Source organism: Onychostoma macrolepis, chromosome 08, assembly GCF_012432095.1.
Source record: "Onychostoma macrolepis isolate SWU-2019 chromosome 08, ASM1243209v1, whole genome shotgun sequence".
NCBI classification, from domain to species: domain Eukaryota; kingdom Metazoa; phylum Chordata; class Actinopteri; order Cypriniformes; family Cyprinidae; genus Onychostoma; species Onychostoma macrolepis.
Window position 1 is genome coordinate 16,604,614 of NC_081162.1, and position 19,641 is coordinate 16,624,254.

The 19,641-nt window shown below is 37.4% G+C and overlaps 2 protein-coding genes across 10 annotated transcripts in view; one reads left to right on the forward strand and one right to left on the reverse strand.

Moving 5' to 3' along the window:
* cacna1fb (calcium channel, voltage-dependent, L type, alpha 1F subunit) overlaps window positions 1-2,430 on the reverse strand; it is a 43,164-nt gene extending 40,734 nt beyond the window's left edge. The window contains exon 1 of the mRNA XM_058785803.1: window positions 2,043-2,430. Within this exon, the coding sequence (XP_058641786.1) occupies window positions 2,043-2,064 (22 nt within the window). The 5' untranslated portion in view covers window positions 2,065-2,430. The remainder of the gene's footprint in view (window positions 1-2,042) is intronic.
* Window positions 2,431-6,543: 4,113 nt separating this feature from the next.
* Window positions 6,544-19,641, forward strand: part of magixa (MAGI family member, X-linked a) — a 49,434-nt gene continuing 36,336 nt past the window's right edge. For 7 of the 9 annotated variants that reach the window (XM_058785792.1, XM_058785796.1, XM_058785795.1 and 4 more), the window contains exons 1-3: window positions 6,544-7,589; window positions 14,592-14,881; window positions 17,888-18,004. In XM_058785792.1, the coding sequence (XP_058641775.1) occupies window positions 14,602-14,881; window positions 17,888-18,004 (397 nt within the window). In that variant the 5' untranslated portion in view covers window positions 6,544-7,589; window positions 14,592-14,601. Of the gene's footprint in view, window positions 7,590-9,204; window positions 10,704-12,961; window positions 12,986-14,591; window positions 14,882-17,887; window positions 18,005-19,641 lie in introns of those variants that run through there. The other 2 variants (XM_058785793.1, XM_058785794.1) reach the window with 2 other exon arrangements.

Below are 19,641 nucleotides of genomic sequence, written 5' to 3' on the forward strand. Positions count from 1 at the left end.
GTACCTGTGGATTCATGATGTTAGCCTCTAGCACAGCTATCTGACAGCTAACAGAGAGAGTCATGGGTAGGGGGAGGTGCAAGAGAGAAATCGTGAGGACACTGTGCAGATAGCGAATTATAACTTCATTATATGCATAAGACCTCAGTGAGACCGAAGGGAATCCTATCAGCCAGAGATAACAGCAGTCAGTACTTTCATTGAACATTTAAAATGGGCAGGCAGGAGAGAGAAATAAACTCCTGTGTGAGGTCTGTAAAGTGAGCTATCGTGACTGCTGCGCTACGCTGATAAAGACACGAACCAAACGGAAATTGAGGGGCCAATTTAGCACATCATTAAAAGAAGGTATTATGAAAAATGAGTTTTTGTTTTGGCGGCAGCTCTGTGTAACCCTTACTATGACGGCTAACATAAACCAACAGGCTCTCTTCTCTTCTTCAATCATGGTATTATATTTGCTGTGTGTCCATAATTTCACACAGGGGTGAGTTTGAAATTTGAAGTTATGAAATTTACATAAGTTTTTATCTATGTCTATTTCTGAACATAATGAATAAACAAAACTGACCTCAAAAACATGAACCTGTCACTTAATTTTCATCCGTAATTTAATATCACGACAGTGAGTTGCAACTCCTGTAGTTGTGTGGCTGTGGATACTGAGGCAATTTTATGATTCTCATTGAAGATTAAACAAGCATGAAGCTTTGTTTCTTTGGCGAGACCGTTTGTATGGACTTAACCCAAAAAATGATAAATAAATAAATAATTATTACATTGCAGCGTGCCATTATTTTTCAGTTGAAGGCAACAACACCAATTTAAGTGCTCTGCGTATTGCTACATTTGCTTTTGTACGTTATCTATATTTTATTTATCTTAATGGAGTGACCTAAATGGTGTAGAAACATGTGCAAAGAGACACATACAGCAACTCTCATGTGCAGACTTGTTTCTAAAGCAGAAGGATTTGGTTCTTGAGCTAGTTAGGGATCAAAGATTAGAGGCCCATTTAATCAAACTTACTACCAGCAGAATATTCATTTGCCATCTCCAGAGGCCCTGCATTACACTCTACTATGTGCATTAACCTGCAGTGCTGGGGTTACTTGGCTATGATGGAAGTCAAATGATATCTGTAATTGCAGGTTGCCTGCAATCAGAAAGTCATCATTAAAGCGCATGTGCAGGTTGCACTCTGAAAATGACCCTGTGGCGGCAAAACATCTGGTGCTGTGAACAAGAAAAAATAAATTGGAAAAATAAATTCATAATTTGATCTCAACAGAGCTCAAGGCTCGAAACCTTCATCTCTTATTATAATTAACATGTGTAACATTTTGTGTTCCTGTAATTAGTACAACTGTCAATTATTTTGACAGATGAGGTGCAGTTTCAACTACTATTTCACATGGTTTAAATGTTTATTATAACAAAAAATGCTTCAGTAAAAAACCTGTTAATAGGATAGGTAAACCATAAGTTGCCTTTATATATAAATGTGAAATACGTTAAGTGAAATAATAAAAAAATATAATATACATCAAAGCAATATGCACATTTATACAATTTTACAGCAAACTGCTATTAAAATTCAGTTTTTAAATAATCTTTCCAAAAGTTAACATACTGTTTAAAATGAATTAAGAAGAGGTATTCCCAAAATTCCTGCATAAACCATGATATCAGTGTTGCGTTTTATTTTTAAAAAATTTTTGTTTAGTTATGTTCATTGGGTGTTTTATATTATTTTCTGTTATTTAGTTAACGTTTAGTACATTGTTGTTGCGTCATGTCAGGTGTTTTATTTTTGTGCGATTAAAACACACAATCTTCATACACCAAAGATTTGAAAGATGTTGAAGAGTAGTTCAACAACAAAATTAAACTGAAATAAAATTACTATGTAGACACGGACACAAGTTTACGCTTGTATTTGACAACTTAACGGCGGATAGCCTACACAACGTAGCCTAGGCTATGTGTATTTATAAAAACTAAACCTAAAAATTTGAATTAAATGATCAAATAAAACTTACTTTTTCGGTTCTCCTCATACATGTCGGAGATTGTCACTTTGACCTCATTGGAGCAGAATGCATGATCCTCACGACAATTTCTTCACTCACATTTTTGAGGCATATTTCCAAAATGAGCTTTTTCTATGAAAGCGTTAAGTTTTCCAGTTGTGCAGTCCTGGACCTGTATCCAAATGCTGTCAGTCACCTCCTAAAGGCTTTTCATTCTGAATCAAATGAGTTGTATTCAGTTGGTTTAAAAAAACAAAAAAAAACACAAAAAAACACAGAAGCGTTCATTTATTTCCCGTCATCTAAAAAATAACTTTGAGGGTGTTGGAGACAAAAATAAAAAAATTCTAGACGTTGATAAATAAAGCGCACCCTCTGTTCTCTATCTATCTCCGCATTTAAGCCATCAATTCAGGATTAAAGAAAAAATGACTCGTTTAAAGGGACAGGCAGCCTAGAAACTTATTAAAGGGAAGGATATTGGGCAAACGATTTTATGGAGCGTCGACAGAAAATGTGGGCGAGTCTTTGCTCATTTTCTAACGCAACGGATCAGTGTACACTCACACACATACACAGACGAGCGCGTGAGCGCACTCGCGCTGTGTCTACGCGTCTTCGCGCGCTCTTGCGCGCGGTTGCATGTAGGACGTAGCCTACTAGTTTTATCTTTATTTTAATTTAAAGGTTCACAGAAAACAAGAACCTTGATCATAAAAGGAGAGAAATGAGCTGTTGCCACATTGGAAAAAAATACTGTTCCTGATTGTGCAATATATGTCATGAAATGACATGTGCTTATGTACCAACCTTTGTAAGCTATTAAAATAGACACTGCAATGTACATTACTGATAACTTAAATGAGAGAGAAAAAAAAAGAAAATTACTAAAATTCAAACAAATCTGAATTCTCGAATGACATGCATTCCCTAAACCTGGCTAAACTGGACCTGTGAAAAAACCTAGACCTTTCTGTATGTCTTTCAAAGACAAGTGGAAACAGAGGTCAGTTTATCAAGCCTATCCCTGGGGAAGAGGTTAACCTGCACTTGTCGTACATTAAAATCAGCTTGAAGCTTCTGTCTGCAAATGAATTCCTCCTGACATTCCCATGACACACTCAAAGTCTAAGTCGCTGTAATCCCTGCACACATACTGCTGCAAACATGTTTGTTTCAGTGCAAGTTCAGGCACCTTATTTGTCAAAACACATTATTTGCATGTTAAAATGAACTCAAAATGCTGGGGTAACTCTTACCTAATTTTGCATCACTCCCAACACAGTTGTGTCATCTAACTCTCCTTTTTAATGGTGGATCTTAATATATGTAACATACAAACAACCATAATGCAGTTTAAAATTACAATGGTTTTTAATATGTTCCATCTTATGATGGTCTCTCAGACAGTACACTAATTGCAGAGACAGTCTCCCTGGAGTAACAGCGGGTTAAGTGCACTGCTCAAGGGCAATGCCCCCGTTTGAACACACCATGATGTCCTTTTTGCTTCACTACTATTGATGTCCAAGTGCAAATTATCTTATTCCTCAAGTTAAGGTCACTCTTTCAAAAACACTAACAACATACTATACATCTGAACAGTGAAAGCAAAACAAACAGAGGACTTTATCTGCGTTTGATTAGGGGAGAGAAAGTGCTTTGTTTATTTATTTATTTATTCATAATTTTTTTAATGATCCTACTAAATGTATACTTTCTTTACAGAAACAAACAGAGATATAGACCAGGCTACTATAGACTGCTATACACTGCTGTGGTGAATTAATTAAACAAATTCTTGTTAAAATGGACACATAAAAATGGACAGTTATTGCCCTCTAGTGGTTACACTCTCAGCTCTCAGCAGGATGACATCATAAAATCTGTTAATGAAACAAAGTGCATGTGGCATTTGAAAGATTACCTCATAATCTGATAATATGTCAAATGCCATTTTACATAAATAAATAATTGTCTTACACGGTTTAAACTCACATGTGTTCAGCTTTCTTAACTAATATGGTTTCAGCTTTCACAAAACATTCCCTTAAATCACCTTGTTTTAATAATGTTTAGATCTTTCCTGATTTTTATTCTCATGTGATATCATATAACACATGATAACACTGAAGAAAATGATAAATCTTTATTTTCCTCATCTCTCTCATTTGAAACCCTCCTTCACATGCTCTCGCCTATTTATCTGCTATCGTGTTCTGAAGAGATGAATTACTTTGATTTATCTCACTGTCTTCACTCAGCCTCCCTCTCTCTTGCTTTCTCTTTTTTTATTTCTCCCTCGGTTTCTTTTTCTCTCTTCAGTGAGTGCCATGGTGTGCTCTGTTAGATTAGAGCTTAGTGGAGATGAATGTGCGTAACACGGTATAAAAGCAAGTTTTTGCATTTTAATGTCAGTGATTTCACCTGCTAATTTTAACATGTTAGATTCACTACTTAATTTTTTATTTCATTTTTGTTTTTTTGTTTTTTAAATACTGGTTAACCTATGGTACTTTTCTTGAAATGTGATCCTTTTTCATTTAGGGTCATGAACATGCCTTTGCGATGCTGTGGAAAGTGCATTCAAAATTATGATGTTTGCAGGTCAATTTGACCTGATGTTTAAACTTTTTAAAATATATTTTGTTATGTCATATTTTGTTTCTTAACTACGCTATAAGAGTATTTGAAGAGTTCAGATGCAAAAGCCTCTAAGTGCCATCTGAAATTTTCATCTAAAATCAGCATTTTTATCAGGCTTCTATGTTTCGATTCAGTAATTTTACTCTAATGGCAATGTATAGGTCCTTTTCTATGCAATTAAAGTGAAATAACTGAACGTAAATAGAGGGGCCTGATAAAAATGCTCATTTTAGGTGAAAATTTCAGACGGCATTTAGAGGCTTTAGCATCTGAACTCTTCATTTATACATTTACATTTATGCTTTTGGCAGACACTTGTATCCAGAGAAACTGACACTGCATTGAAGGTGAAGGTGCATTGAATTTTTCAGCTCATGCTCAGTCCGCTGGTAATTTGAGCCCATGGTCTTGGCACTGCAAACACTGTTTAATCTTCAGAAAAATGCAAACTACTTCTTTTTAAAATGTAATTTTATTTTTTTACTTACAAAACTCTTTATAATATTCACAGTTTATATATATAAACAATTGTTAAATCATACGTTCTCTTGTTTACTGTGTATTGTGTGAGAAGCATTAAAGTGTTTTTATTTTGGTAGATTTTGGTCTTTTAAAGTGTATTTTTTTGGTAGATTTTATTGAATCCAGTAAGGGTCAGTTTGACACTGAACATAACTGGGTTGTATATCTAGATATTGAACCTAATACAAGTGCTAACAGAAAGTATATGTGACTTAATTGACTGTTTAAATCTGAGTGATGTGTTTCTGAGTGTATGAATGTGTTTTTTTTTTGTTTGTTTGTTTGTTTATTCCCATGTACAGTCTATACAAAGGGGTGCACTGGGATTGCAGTAAGCAGGCGCTTCTGTACTAAAACTGAGTCATAGTCAGCACTTTCTTAGGTGCTTCATTGACTTTAACACATACACGCTTCCACACAACTGTGGCACTGCAACAGGCATTCCATCATCCCCTCTGTAATGAAGAGAATGTCTTATTAATTGCCCCTTGTTATTTATGATACCGAAAGGCTGTATGCATTATTGAGGAAATACTCGGTTGTTTCTTCGCAAGCAGCTCGATGCAATCGTCCGTTAACTCTCGTTAATATCTTATAATGTTTTTTTATGAGGCAATTGTACGTATTGGAAAATGATCTAGCCAAAGATGATGTCTTGCTTGCTTGGGGTGGGTGGTGCTTGCAGGTTGCATGCGCTACTGGCACTGTATCCAAGATACCCACACAGTTTCCTTGGTAACCGGAGAGAGCACGTGGATAAAGTGTGCGCATTAGTTAATGACGCTTACGACACTTTTTTCTTTTTTTATCCAAAACAGTGGTGTAATAATAGCGGACGGATTTTTGAGATTACAGTAGTGTTTATGCAGGGTTTTACAACACGCACGTCACACATATGTAACGTCATGGACCAGAGAGTTGCTTCTTTAGTAAGAGTTTGCGCCGACGTCATACAGCGAACCGTAAACTGTGAACGTATTCCGCTGATGTCAGCTGAAACGGAACCATTAGATCAACGAGACGCTGCTGCAGCACGCAGACCACCGAGAGTGTCACCCACCTACAGGCTATAGAATAGAATAGCTACAAATACGGCACTTTTATAAATGCAGCTACACAAACGGCAGTCATTTTCCGGCAGTAAAATTCCGTTTACATTGTTTGAAGGCTTTCTGCACTACAATTTCTTTTTAATCAGAACATATTCTTAACTGTAAAAATGAAGTAAATATGCCAAATAATTGATAAACTGAATAGTACATTGTGTGTATATATATATATATATAATATATATATATATATATATATATATATTTTTTTTATTAAAAAGTTGTAAATATCTTTATGGATAGTGTAGGCTATATTAGCCTATAGGCTGTTTATCAATGTAGCTAATATTCATTCGGCGCAGCTACTTTTAGGGCATTCCCAGAATTCCCTGTGGGAACCACAGATTCTTATTTTAAAAAATGAGTTATGATATTTAGTTCATGTTTATAGCATGCATTTACGTTGCTACGTTTTAAACAATAAATAAATGAATAAACAAAAAACTAATACAAAAAAAATAAAATAAAAAAACAGAAATGAATTTTTTTGCCTTTAACTGGCCAAAGGTTAAAAAATAAAATAAAGTCAAGTAAACGTTTTCTTGTTTCGAGAATGACCCTGTGACCAAGAATGAAAATGCACAATTATAGTGTTTATTATTTAACACTTACTTCGTCCGTGAATTTCCTTTGCACTTGTTGACAGTAGATGAGCGTTCAGAGATTTTCAAAGTGTCACCAAAATAAATACATTTTATATCCCATACTCGCCTTGTGTCTTTGATCAGAACGTTCGCATGCGTAATGAGAGGCACGCAGTCCTATTCATTATCAATTCAAATACATCTTCTTGATTGAAGTATTTGGGTAAGGAGTCACGGCGCGTTCATGTATTCCCAGTCTAGCGCGGCGCTGTCCAATCACCTCCATCCATAGGCGGTCCGATCCGTCCCTGTTTCACACAGCGTTCCCTCCCAGTCCCTGCCTCCTCCTCCTCTCCTCCCCTCCGCTTGGCTGCCTTATCATCGCTTCCTTATTGCCAAACCTGCAAAGACAGGGCTGTACTGAATGCAGCGTAATTTTGACCCATGTTCCATTAGCTGAGCGGCCCTGAGGGCACGAGGCTTCCGCGCGGGACTGTAATGCTACACTGTCCTCCCTCTCCGGCCAGTTCATCCTCAGCAGCGCAGAGCTATGGACCTGAAACCGTAGTGCTCTTCCAACACAGCGTATCTGCAGTCACCTGCGACTCCAATAGGCAATCAATATTGATAGAGTATTGTTAAGGATTACAGCCATAAGGCAATACGTCGCGGGGGGGAAGGCTGGAATTATGAAGGTATGTCACAGACCGCCGCATTATTGCTTGGCTGACCATCCGATACTACTGCCATATGCTTTTGTCCATTCATTTCTGTAGGTGTACCGCGCGAATTCCATTATGTCCTTGCGTGGCGACTGGTGCCAAGGGAGCCACTTTGCCTTTGCAGCATTTACCGCCGTGCGCGCTCTCCTTGTCAGCAGCTTTGTTTGTGTCAACTATCTCCATCACATCTTCCACCGCGATTCATTTTAAGTCTGCATGTGCTACTCGTTCCTGTCTTTAGCAAAAGATGTTCGCGTGAAAGCGCCTCTCAGACAACAATAGCAGTACATTAGCGCGAACGCGTGAGTGAACTGTTGGTCCACGTAGTAGAACAGCGGCCTCACGCACTCCTGTTTGGAGGCAACGTAACCCTGTCAGGTCTAAATGAATATGGGTGTTTTTCTCTATGTGTGTGAGAGACACGGAAAGTGTTGAGTGTGTAATGCGAGAGCGAGCAGGTGCTGAGAAAATGTGTCAGACCAGTTGCGACTCGCCGTGCTGTGGGTTTGCAGTGATGTGAGATGAGATGTGGGATTCATAGTCCACTCTGCTGGTAAATAATGACCATTGCAGTCATTGGCTAGCAGCATGCAGCCCCTCTCGGCACCATCATAACCCTCCACGGCGTTTATGGCCACACTCATAAGCATATCAGTGTGTTTTATTAGGGTTGTGAGAGCTCAGGCGTGTTATGAGGAGGAATGGTGGTTACATGTGTTTGTCCGCTGAGCATCTGTGAGGGAATTTGGCAGGGCATGTGTCATTCAGTAAACAATCCAATGTTAAACAGAATTAGAAGGAGAATTATTGCCAAGTATGTTTACACACAGGCACACACACACACAAAAATGGTCTTGAAGCTTCCAGTACACAGAAAAAATAAAATAAAATACGAGGAGTCAAATAACTTAGGCTATGTTGACAATAGTACTGTATATTGAGATACAATTATGCAAGAGAATGTGAATAAGAAAGGAACAGAATATAATTATTTAAAAGGATTGCACATCGGTGTCTTGATGATTAAAACCGTAAAAATATTTTTTACTTGAAATAAAATAAACATTAACTGAAAAAAAAGAGTAATATTTTTTTATTTAGTATGTACTAAATATTTGATGTACTAAAATAACTAAAAATAAAATGAATAAAAACTATATAGACATTAAAATGACAAACACACAAAACAGAAATTACAATGAAAATGGCAAATGTGTTTAAAAACTACTGTCAAACTATAATAGTAACTATACACTCTTAAAAATAAAGGTGCTTCATGATGCCATAGAAGAACCTTTTTATCTAAATGGTTCCATTAAGAACCTTTAACATCTGAAGAAACTTTCTGTTTCACAAAAGGTTCTTTGTGGCAAAAGAAGGTTCTTCTGATTATAAAAAGATGGTTCTTTAAAGAACCTTTGACTGAATGGTTCTTTGTGGAACCAAAAAAATTAAAACCAAGACCAAAAATCGCTGTGAAGAACCTTTTAAGCACCTTTATTTTTAAGAGTGTATGTTAGTAAATGTTGCAGAAAATAACTTGGTCCACGGATCATAGGCTAGTCATCATATGCTTATACTTAAAGGGGAATGGCATGACAGCCCAAGGTTTACATTGATAAAAGAGTTAGTACACATTATATTTAAATTATCACACACATTAAGCTAAAAATGACAATCACTGATCACTTTGCCATGCTACTGCTGCAGAACTGCCTCCCTCTGTCACTCTTCTGTATCTCACTCTATCTTTCCCCCAGGCTACACAGTTTCATACCTCTCCTCTCCTGTCCTCTGCTCTCCCTGTTACATTTTCTTGTTACTCTCGTAAAAGCTGCTAGCATGAAGGTTATGGACTTAAATCAACAGCCAATAGTGTCGTTATGCAAATGAGCCTGTGCAGGTGTGCATTGTGGGAATTCATATGTATGAGCATGTGTGCAAGTGCTGTAAAGTTTCATCTCTAGAATACATAGTTGCCTTGTAACATTTCAATTTGCAGTGAAAAGACATTTTCAGTGGCGTAAAAGTGACGAGCTGAAATTGTTCCAATTGATCTTGGGATTTGTAGTCCTAAACTAATGTGACTCGAATCATGTTGGAATTATGTCTAGTGTGACCTCTTTTAACTGAAGAGGTTTGTTCTGAGTTCCAGATTGTTTGTTTTTATTGAGGAGAAACCTTGACTGCTGATGTGGAGAAATAACAAACCCCATGGCTCTTCATCGCCCAGGACGCTTTAATGGATCAGCACATAACAGCAGACTGATGTACCGGAGGCCCTTTACACAGGAGCGAGCCGCAGTGTGATGCCGCAGAGAGATTTTAAACATGTCTCTGAGTGATTTGATATTAGTTGGGTCTGATTCGCAGAAGTTAGAGTTTTATTTAGCTGCATTTTCCATCTAAAAGAACTTCTGTAGAAGGTCTTTCTATAGGAATCCTGCTTAAACCAGCCTAAACTGATTTGCTGGTTTTAGCTTAAGATGGCCCGACCAGATGTAAAGTGCTGCAAACCCATATGAAACCAGGCAACAGAGCAGCCTAGAAGACTAAATAAGATGAGCAAACCAAGTAAGGCTTTTTTCCAGAGTAGAAGTGGGTGATGATGTGTAGTCTTGTGTTTCTCTAATTTGGGAGCTCAAGTTAATGTTCATTTCTACAGTACAATGAGATCAAGACATCCCATAATCATTTGCTTCAGAGAGGGAACACAGGGTTCCCTGACAGGGTTCATTCTTCTCTGATCTTCAGCCTTGTTCCACAGCATGAACAATAATTGACATTAAGAGTTGCTGCATTAGATGTCGACAAAATCTCAAACAGCAGCGGATCCGTGCGCCTTCCACAAATCTTTGATCTACATCTCTCTCCTTGGCCCAGTGACGTCTGGACCTTTAGTTTTCAATGAAACCTGTTCTCGATTTGAGCATGTTCTTCGACTCACCTGAAGATCCAGCAGGATTTATCTTCTCTCTGCACTTCATCTTTGGAGGCACAGACTCCCTCAGAGTTAATGAGAAAATCCAATGTGTTCAGGCAGGGTTCGAGCCTTGACCTTAGGTTTGAAGTCACATTTTGAAAACTGTAAGTGAGAAGTTTTCTACATTTTGCTCCACTTGTGCATTAATCCAGCTTTTACTTAAAACTTGGCATTATGTACTACATACAGCGGGTAAAATAAGTATTGAACACGTCACCATTTTTCTCAGTAAATATATTTGTAAAGGTGCTGTTGACATTAAATTTTCACCAGACACCGGTAACAATCCAAGTAATCCATACATGCAAAGAAAGCAAAACAAATAAGTTCAAAAATTAAGTTCTGTGGAATGACACAGGGAAAGAGTATTTAACACATGAAGAAAGGGAGGTGCAAAAAGGCATGGAAAGCCAAGACACCAGCTGAAATCTATCAGTAATTAGAAGGCAATCCTGCCCCTTGTCAGTGGAAATTAATATTAGCTAGTTCAGTCCCAATTGATGGCCTATAAAAAGGTGTCTCGTGACCAACGTGTCACAAGAAAGATTTCATGATGGGTAAAAGCAAAGAGCTTTCTCAAGACATGCAACCTTATTGTTGCAAAATATACTGATGGCATTGGTTATAGAAGGGTTTCTATATTGAAGGAAGGATGAAAAGGAAGGAAAAATGTACCAAGAAATTCTTGATAAAAATCTGCTGCCATCTACCAGGATGATGAAGATGAAATGAGGGTGGACATTTCAGCGAGACAATGATCCCAAACACACAGCCAAGGAAACTCTCAATTGGTTTCAGAGAAAGAAAGTAAAGCTGCTAGAATGGTCAGCCAATCACCTGACTTAAATCCAATACAAAATCTATGGAAATAACTAAAGATCAGAGTTCATAGAAGAGGCCCACAGAACCTTGAACATTTGAAGAATGTTTGTGTGGAAGAATGGGCCAAAATCACACCTGAGCAATGCATATGACTCCATACAGGAGGCGTCTTGAAGCTGTCATTACCAACGTGTTCAATACGTTTTCCCTGGGTCAGTCCATTTTATTACACAGAACTTAATTTCTGAACTTATTTGTTTTGCTTTCTTTGTATGTATGGATTACTTGGATTGTTACCAGCATCTGGTGAAAATTTCATCTCAACAGCACCTTTAGAAATATATTTACTGAGAAAAATGGTGACGTGTTCAATACTTATTTTTACCTGCTGTATACTGTTGTTCACTTACACTACTAGTCAAAAGTTTGCAATGACTACAATTTTGTGTGTTTTCTAAAGAAGTCTCTTATGCTCACCAAGACTGCATTTATTTAAAAATCAGTAAAACTTTTCTATTTGAATATATTTCATTCCTGTGATGGAAACTTCAGCATCACATAATCACTCAGAAATCATTCTAATATGCTGATTTAGTGCTCAAAAAACATTTCTTATTGTTTAAAATGTTGAAAAATGTTTATGCTGCTTAATACTTTTGTTTTTGAAACATCTTTTGATCAAATAAGTGCAGTCTCTGCGAATGTAAGAGACTTTTAACTGGCAGTTAAGTTGCTTTGGATTAAAGTATCTGCTAAATGAAGAAATGTAAAATAGTCATGTTGCAGAGTTGTAAAATGTAAATATTTCCTGATACTGTTCATGCAAATGTAGCTGGCCATTCGAATGACTTTAAAATGCATCCGTTGCATTAGAAGAATTATTTCTATGCAATTCTGTCTTAAGAACTGTTTGTACTTTTCATACCGTTCAAGAGTATTTTTGTTTGGGGTTATGAGTTTTTATTCTTAAGTAGCATGGGGTGGCAGTTTTGGGCACCTTTCCAAAGTACTTAATCCATTATTCTCAACATCTCAGCAGCCCATGAAGACTCAGCATGCATATGTAATGCGGAGGATGCAAGCGGGATTTAATCAGAGAGGGAAAGGGCTTTAGATCGTGATAAAATTCACAGATGTCACACAACAGCGATATACTTGAAGAAACTTGCCTTGTATGGGAGTGTATGTCTGTGAAACGTAAAACATCATCCCAGAGGGATGCCAGAAACATAGCGAACAAAGTGGTAGACAAGATTCAGATGCATATTTAAAGCTAAGTTATATATTAATCTTGTATCCTTAGTGCTGAGTCTTATTTTACCTGCATGAGTGGTTTTCCAGCGAACTGTACACTCTCTCATATCACATTCACACTGTACTGTGTGTGTGCTCAAGTGAGGTGCGATCACACTGCGGCAGGTTGGATGGACTTTGATACCGGGCATTTGAAGTGCTCACGCCACTGTTTGCTTTTAGTTTTTAAGGTGACTCGCTTTGCTATTTCTCCACAGCTCCAGGCAGAGTCTGTACAACCTGGAGTTATAACTTTCTCTCTCTTTGTGAGGTAATGGAAAAGACCCGCAGCGGCGGAATGCACGGTCTCCTCTCTTCCCCTCCCTGAGTTTACTGCAATGGTGTTGCTGTAACTATGTAACTCTGTTAGTATTGTCCATTTAAAGACTCAGCCACCCCCCACCCTCACTGATGTATATCAGATGATGCATTAACTAATGTGTGATCTTTGCACTGGAGGCTTGTAATCAGAAACTCTGAAGTGTTATGTAATTTTCAGATGATTTTTGTTTTATTATTGCTTGTATTTTTGTGTCCTTAGCTTCTGATTCACGTCTATAGAGACTATATGAGTCGCTATATGGCTAAGCTACAGGGACACACATGCGGAGAAAGAGAGAGAAGGCCTTCTGCAGCCAACCCTGATGCGTAATTTGGCAGATCCTCGGAGATACTGATTCGTTATGTATTTTTCTACTTTACCATCTTTAGTGGAAAGCCCCAGATGATTTTGCTGGTGAAAACGTGTAAATTTGCGGTAGCAGAATCGTTGACACCTGAAATAGATCTATGCATTTTTAATGAGCCTGTGTAAATTGTGTTTGTGGATGGAATCACCCCCCACTGCGTTTTGACCATCTGTTTGCTTGTTTTGTTTCAATTTGGGGACTCGTATCATGTGTTTAGCTTGTGGAATACCACTGGGACTCACATAAATGTGTTTGTGAAGGCCCTTGCCACTCATTTTGTGCCTGTTAGAAGAGTTATGGGACATATATTCTCATTCTGTATGTATTCGACTTTGTGCTATGTTTTATCGTTTTTGTTTTGGTTAAAGTAGAATATGTCTTCAAATTTACACATTCAGTTAATGTACAGTACACTACTGTTGAAATGTTTGGGGTTGGTTTGATTTTTAAAAGAAGTCTCTTATGCCCATCAAGTCTGCATTTATTTGATCAAAAATACAGTAAAAACAGAAATATTGTAAAACATTATTGCAATTGAAGTTTTCAATATTTTAAAATGTATTTTTTTATTACTGTGATAGCAAAGCTGAATTTTTAGCAGCCATTACTCTAGTCTTCAGTGTCACATGATCCTTTAGAAATTCATGGAAACATTTTTCAGCATTCTTTAATGAATAGAATGTTCAAAAGAACAGTATTTATTTGAAATGGATACATACCGTCAGTAGTGTAGTTTAATTGCATATTTTGTAAATTTTCTGTTACTCAAGACTGTCTGTCACTATAACCAATAAACCAATATTATGACACACAGTAAAAGTGTTTAAGGCTTCAAAATGATCCGAAATTATTCATATTCAATTAACCTATTTTGAAAACCAAAATAGGTTGGTTACCCTGAATGTTTTTTGTGCAAAGACCCTGATTTGTAGGCAACCCTGTAGAAAAAAATCCCTAGTTTAAGGTAGTCTTCTGACCTGTCCAGGGTGGTCTTCAGTTGGTTAAACTGGGTGGTCAGCTGAAAAGTGTCTCAAATCAACTGACCATCCTGACCAAGCTGGGAAATCAGCGAAGTCCAATAAACCATCTTAGGCTTGTTTAAGGTGTTTTTTTTATTCAGCAGGGAAATGTCCTTTTAATTTTTGCAGACACAAACTGAACATGTTTTCCTCTTTCTTTTTCTTTCAGCGCGGTCAACATGTCTAAGGCCACTGTAAAGAAGCTGCACTGGCGCTCGAAAGTGCAGGAGAGCTTCGTCCCGCTGGGCGGAGCCTCGGGAGAGCTTGGTGTGGCCATTGGAGGTGGTGCAGATTATGGAGAGTTCCCATTTGTTACAGCAGCACCTGGGGGTGGAGCCACTGTTGGTGACATCATCCTAGAGATCGGCGGTACACCTGTCCTGGGATTGACCTTAGGAGATGTGAGAGGGGTTCTGAACTCATGTCCACATCCAATTCGGATCAAAACCGTATCACCAGGTACTGTATTTATCAATTAGAACAAATTGACTGGTGTATGATTAGGCACTGTAAGTTGGAGAATAACAGCCTTGTGCACTGATCCAACTCCTACTTTGCATTAGATAAGAGAAGGTCCATGCAAAGAGAAGAATTCCTGAATATTCTTTTGAACAAGATACAGTTTGCAGAGTAGAATTAGATTGACTAAATTTTAAATGGAAATTGTCATCATTTCCTCATCATCCATTCAATGAAAAGAACAATTAATTCATTAATCGAACTTTGGTATTTCTCTATTGAACAAGGAGTGCTAGGACTGGCGTCAAGGTATCATTCAATATTGATTTTAATTTCTATCATAAAGCTTTTTTATTGGTCCAGAACACTTACAAAATTAGTATGGACTACTTTTATGCTATTTTTATGGTGCATTTTTGTCATTTTGGACAACAATTTTGGCCTCAGTCTCTATTTCCATTCATTATACTGGAAAGAGTGGTCAGGATATTCTTCAGAAGTTCATTTTTTGTTGTCCACGGAAGAAAGAAAACAAAGTTTGAACGCGAGTAAATATTGACAGTATGTTCTTTTTAGGTGAAATATGCTATGTCCTTGGAGACCCTGTGACCCACTGTGAGCATTCTGAAGATGGGGGATATCAGTAATTTTCCGGTTCAAGGGTCACCTCTGTCTGGGTTTAAACCTGTGACCTTTTAGTTTCTAGCCCAGGTTTTTCCTGACAAAGCTGCTGCACATCCTATCATGTTATTTTGGGAGGTTTTATCTGCATTTTGTTGCACTTATTAAATTAAATACATGGGTTGTGTGAGAGCTTTATACCTACTGACAATATATAGCCCTGAGTAGGTCACAGTGTTGACATGTCACCAGCTAGTGTCATTCTGCCTGAGGATTGTATTATCCTAATCTAACCTGCCTGAATACGTCAGTTCAAGATGCTCCATGGGGATTTGATTTACTATATTCATGTCTAGCTTCTACACAAGGAAATGTTAAGAATTTTTAGTTGCTCTTGACACCATAAATGAATGCTTAAGCATTTCAGTCTCTCAGATTTGTCAACACTGTTGTGAACTACTGTAACAAGAATGTCAAATAATGCTTTCTTATGTGAGGAAAAAAGCTAAAAGCTTTTGTTTTAATTAAATTACACAACAAAAAATACTGTATCACTGACGGTTTTAGATGTTTTAAGGACCGAATGGTTGAGCATAGCAACCTTGCTGCTTGGTTTAGTAACTAGAATTTTTGGAAGCAGAATAGTTATTTATGGAAATAACAAAAGTAGAAACTGACTGAAAAAGAATACTTTTTTCTTTTCTTTTTTTAAATAAAATACACCTTTTTAAATCCTGCTGAATTAATGATACACTACTGTTCAACGGTTTGAGGTCAGTAAGAATTTATTTTATAGTAAATAAATTTATAAGGTTACAAAGGATTTCTAATAAATGTTCTTTTGAGCCTTATATTAATCAAAATCTTGTTTTTATTATTGATAAGTGCACCAGTGCAGCATATTAGACATTAATTCTAAGGGATCATGTGACACTGAAGACTGTAGTAATGGCTGCTAATTCAGCTTTGCATCACATAAAAAACTAAATTTTAATATACATTAAAACTATTATTTTAAATTGTAATAATTCACAATATTACTGTTTTTACAATATTACTGATTTTGATCAAATAATTGCAGCCTTGGAGAGCATAGAGACATGAAATGTTTTTCTGACCCCAAGCTTTGGAAAAAATTTTACATTTACACCATGTTTACACACACATTTACACATTACAACCAGGTGCAATGCAACAAATTTCCAACTAAGCAATTATTTATTTATTTATTATCTGTCCACCACTTAGAAGCGGAAATGCTGTGTGATGTAACATATCTCAGCCAATCAGAAATGTTTATGAATAAGAAGCATAAAACGCATACCACATAATGTATTTTTATAACATCTGTTTTGTTACTTCAGTTGGCATCCTTTTATCTTTCCTCATAGAACTTCAGGGATCTATCCAATGTTTCGGAACCTGTAAAATGTTTAACTCATTGGCTTTTGATCCAGTGAGTCTTTGATGACATAAAAATTACTGACAAAATGTAGTATTGCTTGTCGCTGTTGTGATTAGTTCAGACAGAAACTCCGATTACTCTTACTCTCTTGAATTACACAGTATTTTTCTTAATAACATCATGTAAAAGATCCTGATATGCAATATCTAGGCCAGGTCTCCACCTTCCCACAGTTCAGTGTCAGACATTAAGTGGATTTGATATCCTGCACTCTATTACTTAACCTCTCCGGAACTCTGCCCTGGTCAGCCCGATTGATCGCTGTCAGCGTGGAGGGGGGGTGGAGCCTGGTTTCGGCAAGTGACGGGGCGGGCAATCCCCGTCCACAATGTATAAAGACCATCAATATCCAGCGTGAAAGGAAGCTGGCTGTCATCTAAGGTCATAACGCACTTTGAAAAATGAATAGATCAGCGGGAAATGACTCATCCTACCTTTCCTATGAGTCCTTGAGGAGTCCATGTGTTGAGATTGTGTGCGGAAAGGACCACCGGATTATATTAAGTGCAAAAATCAATACAGAGAAGCCAAGTGGGGAGGATAGGTCCTCGTTAGGTGCTCCGCAGTGCTTGTTTGTGACAACAGCACACTGACCTTAGAGACTCCTGCAGTTGCAGTGCAGTCTCAGTGTGCATGTGAGGTCTGAGGTGCTACTGTGGTAACCCGGGGTGTGTGGTATTAGGATTGAAATCAGGGTGAGAGACCGTTTTACCCTTATCACTTTTTAAGGTGTATTTCAGTTTGTTTATTTTCAGAACAGCGTCTTTGACAATTTCACTTTGCCAGTTCACCTTTTTTCTCATATTTCCATGGTGACAGCAGTGTTCTATTTGTGAGTTTGGCAACAGTGCTGTTATTAAAAAGTGGTTTCAGATCTCTCCATCTCATTCTTGCTCATGTGTTCTGTTTGTAATCTATAGGCTCGACTCTCTGTAAGGATCTGAGACTTTACCTGAGCAAGTGTTTTACACCCGGATCCATGGACAGCCAACTCCAACAGGTCATACGAGAGAACCTCTACCTGCGCGCCGTGCCCTGTGAGTGACACACACCTACGTTATTCAGTAATACAGGGGCCTTTAACGCAGGATGTCAAACTAATTTTGGAGAAAAAAGATGAAAATGTGCATTAAATGTCCAGTAGTAAAATGTATTATGCTCATTTGCTGACTGTCAAGACAAAAGTACTCCCTTCATCTGGTAAACTCTAATCTGACTGAGTTTACACAACTTTTGGGAATAAAGGCAAACATTTTTTTTAATCAGTGTGTCTAAAAACAAAGTCATGCTTACAAGATACCAGATTGGCACAACAAGTGCTTTTGAGGATAATATTATTGCTGGATTTGTCCATGTTTGTCATTTATAGGTGCACAATGGCTTTATTCAGGCTTCAGGGAAAATCTGATTCTTTTTCTTTTGTTAAATCTGTTTTATACTGTCTTTTTAAACTGTAAGTTACATGTAGCCAGATTTTGCTGACTTAAGTACTGTCGGTTCACCATGCATGAGACTTTAGAGAAACAGTAGATATATATTAAGTTTAGCACTATTCAAATCTGGACATATTTGTCACAGACAACTGCATAAAAATAAATAAATTGAATCTGACTACATAAGTGGTTTGGATTAGGTTTATACAAATTTCATTTGAGTTTTTTGTGTTTCGTCTTCCAGTTCAGGAAATAAAAAAGTGAAATGAATGGGCGAGATTTGTTTTAAAGGGGTCCTATTATGCTCTTTTACAAAGTCTTGATTTTGTTTTGGGGGTGTACTAGAACATGCTCTCATGAAAATCGCATTATTTTTCACATAATTTACGTTATTACAATATCTTTCTCCCCAGCCTAACACAAACGGCTCGATTAGTTCCGGGTTTGATGAAGGCCCGCCTTCCAAAAAACGAAATGTGTTGTGATTGGTTAGCTGTCCCAGTGTGTTGTGATTGGCGAACAGCTTAGACGGCGTTTCAGTACTGCCCCGCTCCTTGCCAAAACAGCAAGTTCGTCAATATTAGCCTATCAATTCAGACCCCGAGAATATTGAACAAGAGGATCGCGCAGAACCTTTGCATACACAAATATTGCAAGACATATTACTTTACTTTACTTTACTTAAAGACATATTAAAGTGGCAACGTTATTGTTGTTGTTGTTTTTTGCTAAATCATGTTTTAGATAGGATGTCAACTACAGCTTAAAAATAACTGCATTTACTATGTACAGATAAGTGCAACGGTAATATGTATTATGTTTATTGTTCTTTAATTCTAACATGAATTGCAGTGAAACTGTTATACAGCTGAATTTATTAATACCATAGTCCCACATAGTTACTCTATTTGTGGCGGCATATATGTAAGGGATAATCAGCGGCTAGCTGTGCATTAAACGATTTGAATCGTTGAACGATGTGGAGGCGAAGAACCACCCGACGCGCAGCAGTGCATTCAAATTGTTAAATGCACAGCTAGCCGTTGATTATCCCTTTTATGCCATGGTCATTTGCCAGCATTCACATACACTGAACAAAATTATAAACGCAACAGTTTTGTTTTTGCCCCCATTTTTCATGAGCTGAACTCAAAGATCTAAAACTTTTTCTATGTACACAAAAGGCCTATTTCTCTCAAATATTGTTCACAAATCTGTCTAAATCTGTGTTAGTGAGCACT